At 38.1% G+C, this 24,897-nt stretch overlaps 1 protein-coding gene across 2 annotated transcripts in view; it reads left to right on the forward strand.

The window, feature by feature from the left end:
- LOC124798470 overlaps positions 1-18,694 on the forward strand; it is an 83,501-nt gene extending 64,807 nt beyond the window's left edge. For both annotated transcript variants that reach the window (XM_047261903.1, XM_047261902.1), the window contains one exon: positions 17,899-18,694. In XM_047261903.1, the coding sequence (XP_047117859.1) occupies positions 17,899-18,080 (182 nt within the window). In that variant the 3' untranslated portion in view covers positions 18,081-18,694. The remainder of the gene's footprint in view (positions 1-17,898) is intronic.
- The last annotated feature ends 6,203 nt before the right edge of the window (positions 18,695-24,897 follow it).

Here is a 24,897-nt window from a genome sequence, read left to right on the forward strand (position 1 = left end):
AGTATCCTGAAGACAAAGTAGTATTCTCAAAATTTGCTTCTCTTTGACTAAAACAGTGTATACTTGCTGGATCATCAGGAACACATACCATATGTGTATGCATTTACCACCAAAACATTAAATTTCTTCTAAATTTCATTTCTATTAAAGAAACATACCAAGATCTAATTAAAATAATACCATGTGATTTAAATAACTGAGCCTGTATGCTTCGTCTGTGTGAAAAATGCCCCACCAGCTCATTGCTTCGGATCCGCTTAGAAAGTGAAGTAGAAGACTATGATCCTGATGAGGTGGTTCAGTACAGTCAATGGGTATCAACTGATAGAATGACATTTTAAGTGTTCAAATTACTTCTCTATCAGCATTCTGAGAGACAATAATTAAAAAAATTGAAAAACTTACTCCGCACTCTTTTATTTCTCAATCACAATCTGGTTATTATCTGAAAATGAAGAAGTAAACACTTGAAGGATCAGTGTTAATTTTAATGGATTTCAGTGAAAATCTCAATTTTGTTGTTCAAGGTGAAGTACAGGGGTACCATTGGAACAATGGCAGCTGCACTCTTCACACTGTCCATATATATTACAAGAAGGACAAACAGTTGCATGCAAAAAGTGTTTGTATTGTTTCTGCTGATCTAGAATGTGATGTTGCCATGGTGTACCAGACCCAAAAGACTGTATTGATTTTTTTTTTTTAAATGGTTGTGCTGCACAGCATAAAAATTGTAAGAATTTCAGAAATATCTGCTACCATGAACATGACTTCAATATAAAGTGCAGCTGGTCCTTTTTTGCTACCAGCTATGGCAAATGGTATTGGTCACGCTGTTAAAAGGCTTGTCACAAAAACAAGTTTGCAAAGAGTTTATAAAGATCAAATACTTACAGCTTCACAGGTATTTGAATTCTGTCGCAAGAACCTGCAAGGCATTTCAATTCTCTTTGTTCAAAAAATGAAATGGTACAAGTCAGACCTTGTCTTTCTCAGCGCTTCAAAAGTGCAAAAACAATTCCTGGAACATGATCTATGCATCACATTGTACCGATATCACCAATGTAGATTGGAGAAAAAAGGCTGAGCTGTGATATGGAGTTTAGCATCATGCATAATTTCTCAGATGCACTTCTGCCACTAATGGCAAAATGCACTGTGCAGCCCAACTGCTATATTCCATGTACATATGACTTCTTGGTATTTGGGAATTGTTGAGAAGGTGAATTGTGAAGATGTTACAGTAAGGTTCATGCATCCTCATGGACCATCTCCGTCCTTCTGTTGGCTTGATAATGATGTTTGTGATGTTTCTTTCTCTCATATTCTACGTGAGGTTGATATCACCACAGCATCAGGCTGTACTTATTGTCTGAGCAAAGAGTCCTCAAAATTGGTGGAAGAAAAGTGGTTCTCGTACAAAAAAATATTATCTAAGCATCAAAGTGTCTTGTCGCATGTGCAGTTCTGAATCAACTTGAATGCATTTTGTGCAGTGTTGACAATATTGCCTTTTGACAAAATGCTAATGTATTTTTACATTGAGTTAATTTGGTTATGGCAGAGGTAAGAAAGTGTTCATATGTCATGTAATGTACAAGTTGCTCTGTATTTTATATTGTGTAATTTTGTTTCATATATTGTAATTTTTGTTCAATTTGGATATTATTAAGTGTACTTATGTTGTTAATGTCTATATATATATTTCGTACGTGGAATGTTTCCCTCTATTTTTTTATATATATATATATATATATATATATATATATATATATATAGACACACACACACACACACACACACACACACACACACACACACACCTAAAAACAAAGATGATGTGACTTACCAAACGAAAGCGCTGGCACGTCGATAGACACACAAACATACACACAAAATTCAAGCTTTCGCAACAAACTGTTGCCTCATCAGGAAAGAGGAAAGGAGAGGGAAAGACGAAAGGATGTGGGTTTTAAGGGAGAGGGTAAGGAGTCATTCCAATCCCGGGAGCGGAAAGACTTACCTTAGGGGGAAAAAAGGACAGGTATACACTCGCACACACACTCATATCCATCCGCACATACACAGACACAAGCAGACAAGCAGACAAAATGTCTGCTTGTGTCTGTGTATGTGCGGATGGATATGTGCGTGTGTGCGAGTGTATACCTGTCCTTTTTTCCCCCTAAGGTAAGTCTTTCCGCTCCCGGGATTGGAATGACTCCTTACCCTCTCCCTTAAAACCCACATCCTTTCGTCTTTCCCTCTCCTTCCCACTTTCCTGATGAGGCAACAGTTTGTTGCGAAAGCTTGAATTTTGTGTGTATGTTTGTGTGTCTATCGACATGCCAGCGCTTTCGTTTGGTAAGTCCCATCATCTTTGTTTTTAGGTATATTTTTCCCATGTGGAATGGTTCCCTCTCTCTCTCTCTCTCTCTCTCTCTCTCTCTCTATATATATATATATATATATATATATATATATATATATATATATATATATATATATATATATATATATATATATAAAAACAAAGATGAGGTGACTTACCGAACAAAAGCGCTGGCAGGTCGATAGACACACAAACAAACACAAACATACACACAAAATTCAAGCTTTCGCAACAAACTGTTGCCTCATCAGGAAAGAGGGAAGGAGAGGGGAAGACGAAAGGAAGTGGGTTTTAAAGGAGAGGGTAAGGAGTCATTCCAATCCCGGGAGCGGAAAGACTTACCTTAGGGGGAAAAAAGGACAGGTATACACTCGCACACACGCACATATCCATCCACACATACAGACACAAGCAGACAGATTTAAATATGTCTGCTTGTGTCTGTATGTGTGGATGGATATGTGCGTGTGTGCGAGTGTATACCTGTCCTTTTTTCCCCCTAAGGTAAGTCTTTCCGCTCCCGGGATTGGAATGACTCCTTACCCTCTCCTTTAAAACCCACTTCCTTTCGTCTTCCCCTCTCCTTCCCTCTTTCCTGATGAGGCAACAGTTTGTTGCGAAAGCTTGAATTTTGTGTGTATGTTTGTGTTTGTTTGTGTGTCTATCGACCTGCCAGCACTTTCATTTGGTAAGTCACATCATCTTTGTTTTTAGATATATTTTTCCTACGTGGAATGTTTCCCTCTATTATAACCATATCATTAATTTGAACCCAACAATTACGTTTGTTATTGTCGCTGTTGCATTTTGAAATCTTTCCTGTCGTCTTGTTTTCTCTTTATTTTCTCTTTCTGTTTTTACCAGTAGCCTCACTTTGTATTCACCTTCCCCTTTTTACCGTAATACAATTTTATCCCGCCTATACATACTCAATAATACGTAACCCACTTCCAAACAATAACAAAAAAAAAAAAAAAAAAAAAAATTATTTTCCGCTTTCAACACTACCACTGCTATAAAATCCACCGTTTCTAGTTCAATAACAGCTGCTTTCACATATTAAACAACCATTTCGGCTAGTTCTAATAACTTTCACTTTATTTCCATTTCCGTTTTTCGCACATCACTGATCATTTTTAGCCGCTCCCCACAGGTTTTAACGTCATTATTTCTTCGTCAGACAATTGTTAGCCCCATTTTCGTAATCTTTCACCACAACACCACTCCTTTTAATACATTTACACGTTTTTTCGAAATTTTCCCGATTTTCTCCGTCCTTTAACGTGTTTCAGCGGCAACACAACCACCTAACCTTCATGCACATCGCTGTCTACCAACCCAAGTTCACCACAGGATCAACTTAACCAACACTTTTTCGCCTTTTTTCATACCAGATCTCCAGTTACTTTCTAGTTCACCCTTATCTCTCCCCATATATTTTTATCTTTCATTTTCATTTCAACCTCATGTTACACTTTCCACCTTCTAATACCATGTCACCCTCACAACACCCCCACAACGACCCCATTAAGTTTTATTTACTTAGCCCTCTCCTTCCTTCTTTCCTGATGAGGCAACAGTTTGTTGCGAAAGCTTGAATTTTGTGTGTATGTTTGTGTTTGTTTGTGTGTCTGTCGACCTGCCAGCACTTTCATTTGGTAAGTCACATCATCTTTGTTTTTAGATATATTTTTCCTATGTGGAATGTTTCCCTCTATTATAACCATATATATGTATAATAGAGGGAAACATTCCACGTAGGAAATATATATCTAAAAACAAAGATGATGTGACTTACCAAATGAAAGTGCTGGCAGGTTGACAGACACACAAACATACACACAAAATTCAAGCTTTCGCAACAAACTGTTATATATATAATTTTTTCCCAATGTCATTCATTTCTCAAAGCTGATTTTTTGCGCGATGAAACTTTATTGTTTGTAGATCACTTTCTAATTTTTTCCGTGTTTTCCAGAGGGGGGCAACTGTCTGAAATATTTTTTCTAATTTAACAATAAAATTAAATAGAATTAATTTACAAAAATTTAGTTGGACAATTCTAACACGTTTTCGGAAACTACTTGTTTGAAAGGATATTCAGGGAAAAAACTTTCAGCATTCGATTTTTTGTATAAAAACTGCAGCCAATTTTCAAATTTTTAGTTTTCTTTGAAGTAATGCATTGCATCGAACTTTTAGCAATTGATACCAACAGAATGTATATAAAGCAATAAAAATTGGTAAAAGTTCATATTAGATACAAAAGCAGTACACAAAATCTCAGTTGACAACTAGATAATGGGTATCATGGCCTGGATGACTTGGCATGGAATGACCCTGCCACCTCCCTTTACACTAACATTCTAATACCCATGGCCTTATGGCTATTGAACACTACCTTTTTCAACATTTAATAGAGTCCAAAGCAACAACCTCCTTCCTAGTCATTATGACCAACTGTATCCCCACCCACAATTACTTCTCCTTTAAAGGCATTACCTACAAACAAATCCAGCATATGGCTGTGGGCACCAGTGTGGCAAAATCCTACGCCAACCTGTTTATGGGCCATCAGGAGGAATGCTTCCTAAACACCCATAATCCCAAACCCCTCACCTAGTTCAGCCGCATTTATGACATCTGCATGATCTGACTCAAGGGTGAGGACACCCTATCCGCATACTTCAGAACCTCAACACCTTGTCCACCATTTGCTTCACCTGATCTTGCTCAACCCATCAAGCCACCTTGCTCGATGTTGACCTCCACCTCAAAGACAGCTATATCAGTACCTCTGTCCATATCAAACCTACCAACCACCAGCAGTACCTCCACTTGGACAGTTGCCACCCATTCCACACCAAGAAGCTCCTTCCATACCGTCTAGCCACCCATGACCATCACATCTGTAGTGACAAGCGATCTCTCTCAATATATATCGAGGGTCTCACTGAGAACTTTACAGATAGTAATTACCCTCCCAACCTTGTACAAAAACAGATCCGCCATGCCTTATCTTTCCAGTCACCCACCGTCTCCCAAAGTCTCACTGTCCAGCCATGGAGGGGCATTCCCCCCATGACTCAGCACCACCCAGGACTGGAGCAACTGAATCACATTCTCTGCCATGGTTTCGTCTGCCTCTCGTTGTGCCCTGAAATGAGAAATGTCCTACGCACTATCTTTCCCACCCCTCTCATAGTGGTTTTTCCACCGCCTACTGAACCTACACAATATCCTCGTCCATCCCTACACAACCCCTGCTCCCAACCCCTTGCCTCATGGATCATATCCCTGTAATAGACGTAGATGCAAGACCTGTTCTGTACATCCTCCCACCAATATCTACTCCAGTCTGATCACAAACATTACCTATCCCATCATAGGCAGGTCTGCCTGTGAAACCAGTCATGTGAATCACAAGCTATGCTGGAATCACTGTGCTGCATTCTATGTGGGCATGACAGCCAACAAGCTGTCTGTCCGCATGAATGGCCACCGGCAAAATGAAGGCAAGAAACAGCTGGACCACTCTGTTTTTGATTTGAATTCTGGAATATTTGATTCGTCTTCTTTTGTGAAGGAATTTAGAAAAATCGTGTTCAGTAATTCTGCTTTAGTGGCACCGTCATCAAAAACGTCACCATAGTTGTAGCGGGATGAAGGTATTAATTGCATCTTCCCACTGGTGTAATTTATCTATGAACAGAATCTCTTTGGGTTTTCTGCCAGATTTGGAGACTGAAGTTTGCGCTCAATTTCGAGCTTCTGTAAAACTTTGCAAATCTTGCAAGCTTTTGAATTTGGCATGCTTTTTTTGTTGCATCTGCAATAGTGTTCTGACTTGTTTTGTGTATCATGAGGGATCAGAACCATCTCTTATTAATTTATTTGGTATATATCTCTCAATTGCCATCGATACTATTTCTTTGAATTTAAACCACAACTGGTCTAAGCTTACATAGTCATATCGGAAGGAGTGTAATCTCTCTCTTAGAAAGGTGATAAGTAAATTTTTATCTGCTTTTTTAAGTAGGTGGATTTAGCATTTATTTTTGGTGGTTTTGGATGTTAAGGTATGCAGTCTAGCTAAAACAACCTTGTGGTCACTAACTCCTGTACCTGCCTTGATGCTGCCTATTTGGTCAGGATTGTTTGCTCCTCAGAGGTTGAGTATGTTTTTGCAACCATTTATACGTTGAGTGGGCTGCTGAATTAGTTGTTCAGAATAATTGTCTGAGAAGGCATTTAGTACAATTTCGGACAATGTTTTATGTCTATCACTGACTTTACACATGTATTTTCGCCAACACATTGACGGTAGATTATAATAACATAAGTGGGGTGCCTATTTCATATACGTGAGGTCTGTTCAAAAAAATCGGGAACTTTGTCCACAAATTTTTTCTGCACATACCTTTTACTTATTGTGCACGGTCCCCTTTGAAATACTCTCTTCCACAATTGATATATCTCTCCCATAGCTGTTTCCACTTCTAGAAGCGGTCTTGGAATGCCTCTTGCTGGATTGCGTGAAGTGCCGTCAGCGAATTTTCTTTTATCTCGTCTGTCACAAATCTTCATTCTGTCAACAGGGTTTTCCACTGTGGAAATAAAAAGAAATGTCCCCAGTGGCCAGGTCTGGAGAGAGTGGAGGATGAGGCAGCGCAGTGATTTGGTTTTTTGTGCAGTAGTCACGCACCAACAGGGATGAATGTGCGGGTTCATTATCGTGATGGAAGAGCCATGAATTGTCTCATCACATTTCAGGACATTTCCTTCTGACATTTTGTTGCAGGTGTTGCAGCATGTCCTAATAGCACCATTGATTAACAGTTTCTCCCTGTGCTGCGAATTCATGATAAACTAATCCTTTAAAGTCAAAGAAAACTATCGGCATGGCTTTGAAATTTGACCTGAACTGACAAGCTTACTTTGGTCTTGGAGAACCTTCCCTAACCTATTGTGAAGATTGAACCATGGTCTCAACATTATAACCGTAGACCCACGTCTCATCACAAGTTATGATTGTCTTAAGGAACATCTCATTCTCATTTGTGCAATCCGAAAGCTCTTCACAGATTGTGAGGCAAACGTCTTTCCGATGTTGACTCATGAGCCATGGGATGAACGTGCAGTATTTAATGACGTCATCCAACTTAAATGTTATATTCTTCTGGAATCTTTCAGACAGGCAGTCTTCATTTGGCATGCAAAATTTTGTTGACGTTCCTGACATGAGCATCATCAGTTTAATGCAGATGCGTTGCTCCTCTAACTCTGCCATCTTGAAATTTGCAAATTGTGTGCCACAACATTCTACTCAATATGGCACTGAACAATAATTAACTGATATACAATAATGAAACTTTCAGCAGTTACACAGTAATCACGGGACTGTGCAGGGATGCTAACTGCATTTCGCTCCACTTCACCATTGGTACGAAATTACGAGTGTTCCAGAACTTTTTGAATAGACCTACTGTGACACTCAAGTTTCCTTTGAACTATTCAGCAGCTGTATCATCTGAGTCGGGTGGTGGGGGGTATTGGTTAGAGGAACCAATTATTAATTTATTCCAGTTATTAAGTATAATCTCTACCCATACTAACTCACAGGAACTATCTATTTTACTACCAGAATTACTACTTCTGACAACAGTAAACACTCCACCACCAACTGTATTTAACCTATCCTTCCTGAACACAGCTAGATCCTTTGTAAAAACTTCAGCTTAACTTATTTCTGGCCTTAGCCAGCTTTCTGTACACATAACAATTCGAGATTCATTGCTTTGTATTAGTGCTTGGAGTTCTGGTTCTTTTCCAACACAGCTATAATAGTTTACAGTTACAGCTTTGAATGTTCATATGTCTACCCTCTTCCTGTGTTGGTCCTGCACCCTTTGAAACTGAAGCCCATTCTGCACATTCCTGAGACATTCTAACCTAAAAAATCACAAAGTCCCCTCCACATAGCCCCTGCTACCCATGTAGCTGCTTCCTGTGTGTATTGGACTCCTGATGAATTTAGCAGAACCCAGAAACCCACCAGCCAATGGCACAAGTTGAAGACTCTGCCTGAGCCTCTGATTCAGGCGCTCCACTCAGCTCTGTATCAAAGGACCACAGGCGGTTCCATTGACAATGCTGCAGATTGTGAGCTCCACCTTCCTCTCTTAAGCAAGACTGTGGCAGTTTTTACTACTTCAGCTAGCCACCCAAAACCAGAGAGAATCTCTTCCGATTCAAAGCGACATACATCGTTAGTTCCAACATAAGCCACCACCTGTAGTTGGCTGCACCCTGGGCTCTTTGTGGCATTCAGAAGCACCCATTCCACATCTGAAGTGACTCCTCTCAGTATGTATACAGAATGCACATTGGATTCCTTCCACTTTTTCGGGGTCATATCCATAAGGACCCCATTACATGCCTAACATTGGAGCTCCCACTTAACAGTAATCTCACCATCTGTGAATACCCAGACCTTGCAGGCCAAGAGGATTCCTTTGGAACGGGCCAAGGGACTTCTCTGGCTCAGGGACTTCGTCGGCCACAGTTAGTGTCCAAAACCTGTTCGTCAGATGGACTGGGGGGCCCTCCATTTGGTCCCTTGGAAAATCTTTCGCTGCCGGCGTGTGCAGGCATTACTCAAGAAGGCCACAGTAATGGATTGATAGGGAGACATGTGGGTCATGCTGGATGTCCTTTGGATCACCTTGTCAGGGCCTCCCCTCAGTGATGCCCATTGGCAACAGCCTCAAGCTGCATGGCCGAAGCCAGTACCGCCTGGAGCTGTGAGCAAGGGTCACAATCTCGGCTCACATCTGAACACTGCAATCACAGTGCCTATCCATACTAAAGATGGCCTGGTAAATACACAGAAATGCACAAAATATAGGAGTTGATGCTAAAAAACACTGATGCAATTTAAAATGAGTCACTTCTTATGAGAAGCTGTGTCAACTCACAGCTCTCTGATGGGCTGCTACTCCTGCTATGCAACACGACAAATGTGGTTATAAAGTTAAAAATAAAGTGCTGAATGCAGAAGTTAATTATGTGAGGGTGAATCAGATATAAACTGGAATTTTTGGTTTATATGCCTTATTTTAAATGGATAGTGGCACAGGCTAGCTCATTGTTGCTTTCATTGCCAGTGATTGTTCAGTGTGTCAGAGCAAGAGGTAGCATCATCTGTGTGCCTCGTGTTGTAATCAAGTTTCTGACAACAGAGTGCATACACCCATCTGAAATTTTGAGAGGACTTGTGGCATTGTTCGGAGGCAACACCCTTAGAAAGGTTCAGGTGTATGTATGGCAGAAACAATTTTTACGAGAATGATAAAGAGTTGAGAATGCAACTCACCAACATTTCCCAAGGACCAGTGCGACTGACGAGCCAGCTTATTGAAGATTATCATCAAATAACAGTTGGTGAAATTGATACTGAGGTTGGCCTGAACTGCGGCAGTGCTCAGGCGATCATTATTGACAACTTTGGATTTCGAAAAGTGGCAGCAAAATGGGTGCCTTGTCTTCCCACTGCAGAGCCGTCCAAGCTCGAAAAAAATTTCAGGAATTGTTCTGTACCACACCTAGAACATCCTCCCTACAGTGTGGATGTATAGCCCTGTGATTTTCAATTGTTTGGACCAGTAAATGGAGCAGTTGGAGAGGACAGATTTGACGATGATGGCTGTCCAACTGTTTGTGCCCAGCTGGCTGCTGTCTGTCATGTTTATTTTATGAAAATGTGACCAAGAAACTTTGTATATGCTGCGGAAAATGCGTTTCCCCTTTCAGGAGACTATATAGAAAAATAGGTTCATTTATATGAATTTTTCTGAAGCTTAAATAAACTTTTAAAAACAATATTCCAATTTACATTTGATTCAGCTTCATGAGAGAGATGTCCAGTCATAGTCAGGCGAGTGGATGAAGTACTTTGTCTACTCACCTGAGGATGGCTGGACGTCTCTGGGCTGAAATATCATGGCAGATTGTTGATGCAGACCCGAAAATTACTGGAAAAAGAGAGATTGTTTGCAGGTTCGAGTCCTGTCACGGTCGCCAGTTGTAGTGGTTAATAAAAAAAAAAATGGGAGAAGAGAGAGACCGTGAAAAAGGGAAAGAATGAAAAGCAAATCGGACTTTGTATTACAGAAAAGCTATCGGACTTCGTTATTCGGAAAAGCTATTGTTGGGGTGGTCCTTGTGGCGTTTTTGAGCAAAAGTTAAACCAATTTTCACTACAAAAGTTATTGAAAAGAAACAGAGAATAACAGAATGTAACGGACAGGGGGAAGTGGCGTAGACGAGAGATCATCCTTTACCAGATTAACTTATCTTCTTTAGGGCGGCGTCCACGTCTTCAAAAATCTCATTCATTTCAGCGTGAAAAAATCTGCTCCGAAATCTTGCAATAGTCCAGGGACCACTAATTTATACCAATTAAAATCATCTTGATACTGTATGCAATTTAATTCACTTTGCTACTTCCATCCAACGAATTTCTTAATAACTTCCACAATATCTACACATTACAATCAGATCAAGATTAGCCATTAAGTTTTTACGTCAGCATCCGATCACGCCTGCCTTAAGCTACGGCTATCAAGAGACAATTGAAACGGAATAAAAAAACAAAAAAAGTTAACAATTTTGGTAGTTTCTCTGCCGTCGAGCGCTCATACCGCTGCGACGAGATATTTTTTATCTGAGGGAACGAGTGTAGCGCGGCGAAATTTAAAGCCCCGCTACAAGATACTTGTTGGATCATGATATAATAGCCAGAACTTGGTTGTAGGTAAATGATAAGGTTGCTTTATACACTGACATTTCCATAGCTATTGTATCTCCACATTTTAAAGTTAACTACCAGCAGTTTGTTTTTGCAGACCAAAACTTTGGCCTTAAGAGGTGAAAGCCCAATAAAAGCCAAAATTTTTGTTAAGAATAAAGTGAAAGAACAAGTTTTAGAGTTGTCATGTTTAGTCTTCCACACAAAATTAAAATACCAACGTAAAAAATTAAATTTTTTAAAATGTGATTGTATACATAAAAAAAATCTACTCACCAATTGGCAGCAGGAGAAAATACATATAGAAGTTAAGGAAATGTGAAAGGTTTTGCAGCCAACGGCTCCTTCATAATGCAGAAGGGTTGAAGGGAAAAGAGGAGGGAAGAAGGAAAAGACTGGCAAGATTTAAGAAATGGGAAAAATTATGGAAATGTTGCCCAGAACCCTGATTCAGGGGAGACATAATGGGGGAGGATGAGAAGGAAAGACTGGCGACTGCAGACTGCATGGGATGAGATTTGACAACCTGAGAGTTTAAAGGTGGAAGATAGGGTTATAAGCAATACAGAGATTACTGCCAAAACATCTTGCAAGAGATAGTATGAGTGGAAAGCTAAGTGTGTTATATGTGGTAGAGGTGAGGGGGGCGGAGAAAGATAGATAGGTCAGAAAATAAAACATGTAGAAAACTGAAAGGGATTGAAAAAAGAAATGGTTGCTGGGAAGGAATGTTGAGACCAAAAAAATTGACATAAATTAAGGTCAGGTGGGTGGCAAGAAACAAGGACGAAGATCTGATAAACATGACCGGAGGAACAATCCAGACAGCATGTGTGGTGAATCGGGCACCAAAGTCACAACTGTTGTGTTGTAGAGCATTCTCTGCAACAGCATATTGTGTGCTGTCAGTATACACCCTCTGCCGATGCCCATTCATCCTAACTGATAACTTTTTGGTAGTCATACCAATATAAAAGGCCGAACAGTGTTCACATAATAGCTATTATATGATATGTGTCATTTCACAGGTGGCATTCCCTTTGATAGTGTATGTTTTATCAGTTACAGGGCTAGTATGGGTGATGATAGGAGGGTGCATAGGGCAAGTCTTATAATGTGTACTGTCACACAGAGGTAGGAGCTGATGCAGTCCCCAATAATCTGTCTTTCCTTCTTATCCCATCTGGCAACTCTCCCCTGACCCAGGGTTCTGAGCAATGGTTTCTGTAATTATACCCATTTCCTAAACCTCGCTTGGCCTTTTTCTTCACCCTTCTTTTTTCCCCTTCAACTCTACTGCCAGACAAAGGAACCACTGGCTCTGGAAGCTTGTCCATTTCCTTAACTTTCGGATATGTTTTCTCCTGCTGTCACTTGGAGAGTAGATTTAAAAAATCTATCCAAGTACACAACATTAAAAAATATCTTGGGGATCACTGCATTATAGTTATCAGATTTAGAAGCCGTCGATACAGTGAACTATGTTGCCTACAATATACAGTTAAGTTATCCACTGTCTGACACCAAAGATTATAAAGAAATTGTAGAGGCTGTAAAATATCCAGACCACCAGAAGTGTGATAAAAAAATGTGAAATAATGTGTTGCAGCACTTGAAGGATATGGCTATATCCAAGATAACCAGAAAAGCATTATGATCCATTATGACAGCAAATATGAGGATGTCCCTGGAAAAGATGTGTTGACCAATGAGGAGCCAGAATATGCCAAGAGGCATGATGAAATAAATTGAAGCTGCATGGTAGGTAAGGCACTAACCTCACATTCAGGGGGAGCAGGTTCAAATCTCTATCCAGTTATCCAGATATAGGAATTCTGTGGTTTCTTTTAATCATTTGAGGCAAATGCTGATATGGTTTCTTTTAAAAAGCGAAGGAAAATTTCCCGTCCCAGCTTCATCCATTGTGCTAAGCTCCTGGAGTAGCTGTCAGAGCTGTACATTCCTGGAGTCAGAAGTTAATAGTGACTGGTGCATAGTACATGGTAGTGTAATTGGACAATACATTAGCGCACCTTATGGAACACGAGGTCGCATGACTCAGACGACACTAAGCCAGTTGTGGCAGAATATCATAATGACTGCTGCAAACTCTACAATTCTGTAAAGATAACGTACCTTCGAGTGGAAAAATATGATAGGTGACTGAGATTGTGGACTGGGCTGTCAGCATAATTAGCAGCAATGGATAAAGACTTCCACTGCCTTGGCTGCCAATGGTAGCTGACCTGCAGGTGGCAGCACTCCTGAGTCTGCCCCATCAGGCAAAGCAGCAAATGTAGTGGATGAAGACACACAAGGCACGGTGTTGCCTCTCCCACCACTGGGTACCACAGGAACAGTAATATGTTTCCATGCTGTCGCTTTATTGGTTTAGCCATCAGTTGTTACTTAAAATTATAATAAAAACTGCTATAAAGTCCTCAACTCTCCATTTCAGCCATTCAGTAAAAAAGTTCAGTGAAACCCAGGGCATGAAGAAATAACACAATATAAATTATGAATGTGGTATATCCCACTGGTAGATACAGCAACCTGATGAAGGCTACGTGTAAAAAGTTGCTGAAACATTGATCTATGTTAAACATGATGAACTGGTCACACAATCAGAAAAGATTTATTGAAAAATAGCTTAATTATATTAGAAAGATATTTATGGAAACAGCAAAACATGTTACAAGTGTGAAAAAGGCAAAAACACTTCAAGTGTAACAAGGCGTCTACTAAATAGAAGGTGAGACTTAGAAGCCAATAATACTAGAAAAGAAGAGGACATTCTGAATGAAACATAATTTTGGAAATGTCTTCAAGATGAACAACTGAAAACAATAAGAATACAAAGAAAACAAAACAGAAATTAACATTGGGTAGATGTCACATTTCAATCATAAAGTAGGCATGTGGCACTGTAACAGCAGAATAAAAATTGTAAAAGCATTCAAATATTTCATTAAACATTTGCATAGGCCAAGAGACGAAGAAAGGCAGACACGAGTACCAGAAAATCAGTTGAAACTAAGTTGCCAAGGGATGAGATCAAATCAGTGGAGGAGGAATATTGCTGTTCAAAATGGTAATAGGAGAAGCAACAGTAAAAGCGAAATGGCAAGAAACTCCTTGGTGGAAGGTTGAAACCAGTGAAGTATTACAAAGTATTAATAAGACTTTCAGGGAATGGTTTCAAAAAAATCAAAAGATGCTTGGGAAGAACATTGAATCCAGAAAAACAAAGCAAAAATCGGTAAAATAAGTAAAAAACAAATCCAACAGGGACTATGAGTGGGAAATAAAGTAATTACGGAACAGCAATATGCATGTAGACAGATGGCAGTAGTATCATGTACACAAGGTATAAAAGGGCAATGCATTGGTGGAGCTGTCACTTGTATTCAGGTAATTCATCTGAAGAGGTGTTTGACGTGATCATGGCCACGCACCGGGAATTAATAGTCTTTGAATGTGGAATGGTAGTTGGAGCTAGACACATGGACATTCCATTTCAGAAATCAATAGGGAATTCAATATTCCAAGATCCGCAGTGTTAATAACGTGCTGAGAATGTGGTATTACATTTGAGGCATTACCCCTCATTACAGACAACGCAGTGGCTGACAGCCTTCACTTAACGTCCAAGAGCAGCGGCATTTGCACAGAGTTGTCTGTGCTGACAGACAAGCATCAATGCATGAAATAACCGCAGAAATCAATGCAGCATGTATGATGAACATATCTGATAGGACAGTGCAGCAAAATTTGGCATTAATGGCGACAGCAGCAGACGACTGCAGCACCTCTCCTGGGCTCATGACCATATTGGTTGGACTCTTGATGACTAGAAAACTGTGATCTGGTTGGATGAGTCCCAATTTCTTTGGGTAAGAGCTGATGGTAGGATTTGAGTGTGGCGTAGGCCCTACGAAGCCATGGACCCAGATAGTCAACAAGGCAAGTAATGCCATATAAGGTGTATAAGGTATAAAACTGAAGAGAATGTGCTAGGAAATGGTGGTATTTCAATAGAAATTGTTGATAATGGAGGCAATGTGATAAAAAATAAATGTACAAATTGTGTACACGTTATCTCTAATTCTGCAAGCTTGAACAGTGATGTAATTGTTATATTTCAGATTAAAGGAAACAGACAAGAAAAATGAACTGTAGACGTGTCAGTCTAATAACCATCAAATTGTCAGATATAGGGAGTAAAAATAAGTTTAATATAAAAAAGAAGGAGGAGGCTTTGAGTGCATATAGCACAATTGACCATTTATAACTGGTGAATAGAGAAATGCATGTTGATTACCACTTTGTCTGGGAGTCATAGATGTTGAGGAAGCTTGTAATTCCATTTTAAGAAAATCTGTACTGAGTGGCCATGTGATAACAAAGCATTGGTTCAACTGATTTTAAAATATTGGAGATTTTGTACATAAATGCTGCTGCATTCATTAGATTTCATGAGGGTAGTGGAAAAGAAAATAGGAGTAAGGGAAGGATGTTTCATGCAACATAATTATTCCCAGCTGCCCTAGAGGAAGTTACAGGTCCATAAATTGGGAAAGAGGAGGAGAAATAGGTATCAACCCTATTAAAAACAAAGGAGGGGGGGATGTTCTTTACATCCACCTTTTGAAAATATTGTAATCTAGTCAGTTACTTTATATTGTAAAATATTTTTTTTAGAATGAATTCCGCTACCAGATTCCATAAATGTTGTAAATTTTTTTAAGTAAACCTAACCCAGAAATTTAATACTTAGTAGCAGATCTCACTTTCGCCAGCGAATGTAATATTCAGTATTTCCAGATTCAGGACCTTACACACCAATATGTTTTTACTAGTATGTTGTGAGTAAAAGGCAAGAACAATGAACAAAATTTGTATTTTATAAATTCTTGTTTTAGGTTGGGCATGAAGTCCCTCCAAGCTGTTAAAGTATGTTATTGAAAGTGCCTTGATATTGTCAAGTGTTGCCAAAAGATATTTCCAGGTTTTGGCCCTACTTACACATCAGTATCTCTTTAGAAAATATGTTTATAAATAAGTCAACAAAAATTAATGATTTTTTTAATGTTTTTAGGATGTGGGTGACATAAATACCCCCCCTTGTGTTAAGAAAAATGTGTTGATATTGCCAGATTAATGGACCATATGTGAACCGCCTTCATTATGTAGATGTTGTTGGCTGTCTCATGGAGATAAACTTCAACTGGTTATGGAAGATCTTAATAGAATTAGCTTGAAAGTAGACCTAGAAATCAATTATAATAACTCTAAAATAATGTATAACTACCTCATTGAAAAGATAGTTTAAATTAACAAGGAAGACATAGTCAGTTGATAGCTGTTTTGTATTTAGCACAATAGGATATAACAGCTGGATGGCAAGGAAATTAAATAAACAGAAGAGTCAAAATGGCCTTGAGTGTTTTTGGTAAAGTAAATAATGTTTGGACAAAAGCTTACAGTGCATCTGATATTGAAGGTTTATGATCTGTATGTATAACCAATTTTGACTTAATACTGTCAGATGTGAGATTTTACGTGAAAAACATTAAAAAGAATAAAATGAGGGTAGGTTACTGAGCAGTATAGAAATGTGAATTACTGTGAGAGATAAAAAGACAGGCAAGTTGATCATGAAATAATACGAATAACAATAAATAATTATGACTGTGATGAAAATAAGTGGTGGTTAGCAAGAGGTGTAGTCATGTGAATGGATGGTAGATGGGCCAAGTAAGTTCATTGCTGGATTCCAAGAGATAGAAAAAGTTTGAGATTTCAGTGTAACAGGAGCTGAGATGATGACATTAGGAAACCTGCAGTAACAACATAGATGTGTTTGGCTGAACACCATACTGCATGGAAAAGTCTAGAGGAAGCATTATTCATTAGTCCGTGTTGATGTTGATCAGTGGAAACAAAAACGAGAAAATGAATCCATATGTTTCATTTGCATATAATGCCAAAAATTCCCATATTCTATATGATCTCACTTAAAAGGTCTCAGATGAGTGCAAGATACAAATTTGCCATTGTATTCCTTACCCTGTTTGTAACATATGCTGTTATCATTCCATTGTTAATAGAGCACATGTGCATATTGTTTTTTCATGAGGCACAGAGCAATAGAGCCATCTTTACTGCAAAAACTGCTCTCACTATGCAGATCTGATGGCAGATAATAATCTTCAAAAATGTATTTTTTAGTGTTTTTCAATTTCTGAATGCACAGTCCAGGAGTTTGTGTCATGGACTCAGAATCCTGACATTGAAGATACCATGCAAAGTAACTACATGAACTTGTCCAACTGCCAGGCCAAAAATATTCTTAAACATGATAACTTAATATCACTCAACTTCTGACTCACTCCACTCTATAGCACTGAACTCAACAATATACAGAGGGGGAGGGAAGACTATGTTCTCTTGTATGCATCATCCTGTAGTGTTCTGTTCAAGGGTTTTGAATAAAATGAACATTATTTTACTACTCATGTTCTTCCATTTCTTTCTTGTTTTCCTTAACTGCAGAAAAAAAAAAAAGTTCTGAAGTTTCTTCCGTTTCATTCATTTCTGGGTTCTTGTAAGCCTGATATATTATGTGCTTGCTTGTGTAGTATAAAGTATTGCTTTGTGCAGTGAATTTTAATGACTTCTAATTGTCTATCTTCAGGGCAAGTTGTGAACATCATTCGCGAGTCAGCAACATCCCGAGCGCAGAGCCAGGGCCGTGTTTTGACATCTCATATAACAATACCTGCATCATACAGTTCAGGAATTACATTGGTTATCAGCAGAGAATCTCCTTTCTATGAAGAACTGAAAAATTCACCTTCCTCACACTTTTATGCTTGATGTCTCCTCCCAGGTGAAGTGTACAGATTATACATTTACATTGTGGAACATGTGTAAAACAAATTATTTTCAGAGTACAACTTCCTTTTTTATTTAGTGCTAGATATAATGTAAAAAGGCATTGAGCATGCTTTATATTCTATGTTATATGATTTTTTAAAGTTTTGTTTTGTGGCAAATTTTGATATTGGATGAAGATGTGAAAATGTATTTGGAAGTGGCACATAAAGCTCATCTTGCTGAAACCCAAGCCAATCAACCTGTAGGCAACCGTACCAATTTTCTGTTTCGTCCCACTTTCTCAGCAAGTTGCAGTTGAGTCTAGTCGTAATGTGTTGGGAATAGTTTAATTATCACATATGTAAATTTTTATTTTGTTTTTCCTTATGACAAATACAGAGCATTCCTAATGATCCTTTTTGACTCAGAATGCCGGTTAACATGAAATACCCAACACTGTTCATAAAATAGCTGTTTATTTTCTTGTAATTACTTGCTGTACTGTCAAGGAAATGTGTTTTATGTGAGGGCAAACTAGCTTGTTGTAAATCATCTTCCTCTTTGCATTAAAGTGTCTTACATTCCTTCCCCCCCCCCCCCCCCCCCCCACCACCACCACCACCACCACCACCACCACCACCACCAAGGTTTGCCTAGTTGTGTTTCATGATGTTAATGTGACAACTAGTGATATTTATTCTTTTATTCTCTCATACAATATAGTAAACATTTGGAATTTGCCTTTTGATTCCAAAGCTTACCCTTACCCAATACAATTTTTCTGCTAAACATGCTCCCCAGCCTTCTTTAATTTGGGTTGGAAATAGGTTACCTGTAATGATGTGGCTGATTGCTGTGACAAAGGCATAAATATGGGTTAATCTGTAGCTTTTAAAATCTATTGCTAGTTACATAAAATAATAACTTATTTTTGTTCTTTTTGTGTGGAAACTTATCAAAGAAGTGAAGGGTGAAATCACACTTCGTCTTGCATGTTTCATATCAGAACATGGTTTCTCTACTTCGGCCTCTATTAATGTCTTCTGCTAAAAGACATACAGCCCTTTGTTGAGTCATTTTCATTTGGAGTTATAAATGGTGTCAGAAGATGACAGTCTTCCTCTCTTTCCTCAATTCCTTTTCATAACGTTCCCCACAAGCTGAGTGATGAGATTACTCTTATAAGAAGAAGGGCTCTCCTGTCTTCTTCATATCTTATGACTAAAAAATATAGCTGTCCTCAACTACAACTTCCATAAATTATAGGAACATGTTTTCCAACATTTGTAGTACCTCCATGTAAACACACGACATCCACAGTTCTACCGAGTCTTCCAGTTCCCTTGATCTGTGGCAGGAGAAACTAAATGCAGCATCCAAAATATTGGGAAAATTGGGTAGCCAATATTTGGTACAATGGTCAAGTAACTGCACCTTCAAATTCAGAGCCATGTTCATTATTACACCAAAGAATGACAATTTTTTCTAGTAAACATCTTCCTGTGAGTGAATATTTTGTTGATGGCATCATCTTCAATATTTTTTTCCACTGGGTACGTACAGGTCGCAATCTGTTTTGCTACTAATTTTCTCATTGTGTGAAAACTAGAAATTTTTTAGCTCTGTTGTTTGAACGCTTTTAGAAAGCTTGAATCTTTGCTGGCTGACAAGATCAAGAACTTGATTATCTCATAATAAACCTTTCAGTTATATGCACTGTTGTCGCTTTCTTCTCCATCGCTCACTGCAGACAAGGGAGGAAAAAAGTCTTTCATCTTCAGCATCTTCCAAATGCCACAGCATGTGGTAGTTACAAACATTGTTAATACATATCATTTTTATACAAGGAAGAACCATGGAATAAAGACACAGTGACCACTTACATGCATCAAAACCTGTCATGCTGTGAAATATTGTGTGCTGTTTGCTCTATGGAAGCAGAAAATTTGGTTGGAAAGGGGGAAAACTTTACCCAGGAGAACTTATATCAAATGACCACCACCATACTTGTTTTATCACATGTTTCCACTTGGTGAACACAAGAGTGCCTGCAACTTGCCCACATCTTTTATTGAAATACTTTTCTTGACTGTATCCCATATTCTGATCTTCATGTGTTCTTTAAGAATTTATAGGATGAAATCAACATCTAATAGCAAAGTATTGTACTTCAAAGTCTGTAGCCATTAGTACTACCAGTAGAGCACATCTTTGTTACACCCAGCTTGTCATTGCGACTTTCAGTATTCTGCTGCTGACTATTGAAGTGTCATGTTTTAGTTGTTGTCAAACTCCCGTCATCTGTTCCCTGTTTCATTTCCAGTTCTTGTTGCCAGAGTATTGCTGGACCATAAAAATCTCACTCTATTTTGTACAATGTTTTTTCTGTTTAGTGTTTACACAAATTTATTCATTTTCTGAGAATCAGTAATGGCTTTGTGCCTTACTTTGCTCTGTGATTAAAATGTACATAGATCATCAAATCTGTTGCTATGCTGCAATGGACAACCACTGGCCTGTCAATTCATTTGAGCTCTAGCAAAGATAATTTGATAATGAGATATTACCTATTATTTAACATGCTCTTAATATATCCTTGGCCACATTTAATAGCTCCAGCTCTTGTTTGATTGTAACCGTTTTCCAGAGCTGACATTTGGCAAAGACTGAACCCATTCTCCAGAGCAAAACAGATCCTAACTTTCCGCCTGCTATTATCAACAAAGTTCTGTAGTTAGAATAAGAACTTGCATGCATAGAAAATTTACAAGAAGTGTTTGAGAGTTGTATTAACAGAATTAACCAAATGCTTGGTTCTCTTGTTAGAAAAAAAAATATTTTATTGCCCATTCTGTCTGAAAAAATAGTCATCTGATATGCAAATAATAAATATTAATGTCTGTGAAAGATTAAGAGAGAAAGGTTGCTTCAATGAGAATGACAGAAAAAAAAACACAGTTCAGAAATTGAATAATTTATTCCACAGAAAGGAAACTATGCACAAGCATACAATCCAAAACTAATATTAACTGGATATCTGAAGTTGTTTACACACTGTATATTTCATCCACAGGCATAGTTTCCAGCATTTTCCATTCTGAATTAAATTATATAAGTAAAATGAGAAAGAGAGCCATATTATTAACTTAAATGTAGATGAAAAGGTTGTACTTGCAACAATTTAAAGGTCAGTGAAATTCAGCAGGAAAACATTTGTATAATTTAATCAGGATTTAAGGTACTAATGTTTTTGACCTAGTACAATGAAGAAAGAAAAGTAGAAAGGAAAATTTGAAGTTAGGATTGCGTCTCATATTGAAGTGAGAGTGTAAATGGTTATTTATGCTACACTTATCAACAAGAGACAGCCCTGCTCTTGTCATCTGTGTACTATCATTCTCGCCCTTTGTACTTATGAAATGAAGCTTTGTATCCTGTGAACTTTTCTTTTAATATTTAATCTGTTATTAATGCCTTCTAGATTTTGCTCTTGTCAATGTTATTAATAGTTTCACTGTTAGAGAAATGGGTGAGATGCCTTCTTGGAGAAGCTGTTGTGGAGTGGAAAATGATGGACAGAAAATGCTATTTCATATGCTCGCAAAGACTCATTATATTACAGTATTCCTGAATTATCTAATTACTTGTGTTTACAGGTGAGATACTGATTAGTTAAATATACTATAAGTAAGCTTTTGGCTTTTATTTATGTGAAAGATTTTGGGAAAGTTGTCTACAAAAGTTTTTTTTTTTCTTACCTATGACCCCTTATCACACTTCAAAGTTAAAGTTTTATCACCTTGTGAGAGGCAGCTGACTCAAATTCATGGAAGCTTTGCTCTGGAGATTCTTTTAAATGCATGTCTTGTTTTGTTATTGTATAAAGAATCATCTTATCAATTACTTTGTGTATCAAATTATTGTGAGGAAGTAAAGAAACAGTAGATACTGGTTGCAGGAAAACCAGATGCTAATAATGCTTCTTTACAGAAAGTGGCTAATTCTGCTATTTGATGTTGTATTTTATGCAAGGTATGAAGATAAAATGTTGTTACTGTACATCTGTTGTGAAACAAGATATGAACATCTATTTTCTCCTTTTAATTGCCAAATAGTTTTGATTTGAGTCAATGGTATGTGACAAATAATTGAAAAAAATAGAGTGTGAACGGCAGTTGTTTATGTGCCATGAGATTGTAATTTTGACTGAAATCATATCATGTAAGTTTTTGTGTATGTATTTTAAAATGCTTATACAAGATTATAAAATGAAAGCACAAGTTAAATGTAGTCTTATATATTTTAGAAAGAAAATTCGCTTTTATACCAAAGAACCAGAGGATGGCAACACCTTGTAGTTTGTAGATATGATGTTACTGCTGCCATTGCATATACCAAACATATATTATATTGAATGATGATGAAATAAATGTGTCATAAAATTGTACTGGCTATACTTTTGAAGACTTGAATCTAAAAACTGTATTTGCTTGAAAATATCTTCTTTGAGAGCAGCTACTAATCGTATGCAAAGTCAGAGTGAAGATGGAGGCAAACAAAATTATTGCTTTGTTATAGATACAAAATAAAATATCATGCATATGAGAATGAATGATTTGTTATTGTGTCACTGTCTGCAATTATTCCTTTCTGTCACATTTCAGGACCATATTCTCCATATAATAGTACAATTTCCTTAGAAACCTGGAAGCAATCTGTTGATAGTTGCCGTTCGTATTACTCTCAGATGATGAAAAATTGAATTTTTTATATTACTTGTCCTGGAATGTGTAATTTAGATGGGAAAGTTGTGAATGACTATCATATACTTGAATCCAGGATTGAAGGTGCAGCTGTTTCATGATTTTAAAGAGGCCAGTGACATCACAGAAATGTATACCATTCAAGTCAATACAGAAACTCAACAGAAGGATGAAACCCAAGCAGAATATTCCAAGATGCTCATCTGGAGGAAAATTACAGGACCACATGGCTCACTGCCTCATATAAAGTCTTATCATATGATGCTTTTGGGTCAGATGTCTTAGTGTAACTGTTTTAATAACTCAAAAACCTATGTTATTGTTTTAATATGAGTGACTGAGATTAGTGCACATTGAATGTAACGCCCTGTTAGTGTTGCTAACCATGAGATTTATTCATTTACTCAATGCACCAGTTACCAAGAATAAAATGGTCTACAAATAATAAAACCGTTTTCATAGAATAAACTCGTTTGCACTAAGATGAGCAAAGAGTACTGTGAAAATAGGTTCTCGTACTTTGCTCCTCTCGAATAGGACCCAAGTGCAGATGAGGTTAACATCCCAAGATATCTGACACAAGTCACTTCCATGAGAAGCTGCAGTGTAGTTTTGAAATTGTGTGCTCTCAGTTTATATTCAGTTGTGTTCTCTGTGGTGATGGCCTTTTCACCGTCACAAACGTTTCCACCTCACATGATGTTCAAGAGAATTCAGTACCAGAATGAATATATTAGCCTATTTGACAGGATTTTCCTGCTCAGTACTAGCTTTATTTGCCTTGCAATTAGAGTAGTGAAACTTATATTTACAAATTTTGTGTTTGTAATTTATAAACATGCTCTATGGAACTTAGATTGGAAGGTTTGAGCTGACCAGTTATTAAACAGAATTATTTGCTGCTGAAGATGCTCAGCTATGAGTTGAGCTGAGTGTGAATGAGAATTGCAGTCCATCTACATCTACATCTATACTCTGTAAACCACCATGAAGTGCATGGCAGGGGGTATGTCCCATTGTACCAGTTATTAGGGTTTTCTTCCTGTTCCATTCACATATGGAGCGCAGGAAGAATGATTGGTTGAATGCCGCTGTGTGTGCAGTAATTAATCTAATCTTATCCTCACGATCCCTGTGTGAGCAATACATATGGAGTTGTGGTATATCCCTAGAGTAACCATTTAGAGCTGGTTCTTGAAACTTTGTTGGTAGACTTTCTCAGGATAGTTCATGTCTAACTTCAAGAGTCTGCCATTTCAGTTTCTTCAGTATCTCTGTGACGCACTCCCCTGGATTAAACAAAACCTGGGAACATTCATATTGCCCTTCTCCATATATGTTCAATATCCCCTGTTAGTACTATCTGGTAAGGGGCCCACACACTTGAGAAATATTCGAGAATGGGTTGAATGAGTAATTTGTGAGCAATCTCTTCAGTAGACTGATTGCACTTCCCCAGTTTTCCATGTGATCATTCCATTTAATATCCCTATAAAGTGTTACATCCAGGCATTTGCACGAAATGGCCAATTCCAGCAGTGACTCGTTGATATTATAGTCATAGGATGCAATGTTTTTTATATTGTGAAGTGCACAGTTTTACATTTCTGAACATTTAGAGCAAGCTGCCAGTCTCTGCACCGTGTTGAAATCTTATCAAGACCTGTAGCTTCTCTCAGATAGTACTTCAATATAGATAACTGCATCATTTACAAAAAGCCTGATTTTACTATTAATATTTTCTGCGAGGTCATCAATACACAATATGAATAGCAAGGGTGCCAACACACTTCCCTGGGGCACACCTGAAGTTACTTCTACATCTAATGCTGACTCTACAGCCAGTATTACATGATGTTTCCTCCCTACCAAAAAGTCCACAGTCCAGTCACAAATTTCACTTGATACCCCATATCATCATACCATAAGCGTAGGTGTGGTACTGCGTCAAATGCTTTTCGGAAATCAAGAAACACTGCATCTACCTGGTTGCCTTGATCCAAAGCTTTCAGTACGTCATGTGAGAAAAGTGCAAGTTGGGTTTCTTATGATTG

This window comes from Schistocerca piceifrons, chromosome 5 (assembly GCF_021461385.2).
Source record: "Schistocerca piceifrons isolate TAMUIC-IGC-003096 chromosome 5, iqSchPice1.1, whole genome shotgun sequence".
In the NCBI taxonomy this organism is placed as follows: domain Eukaryota; kingdom Metazoa; phylum Arthropoda; class Insecta; order Orthoptera; family Acrididae; genus Schistocerca; species Schistocerca piceifrons.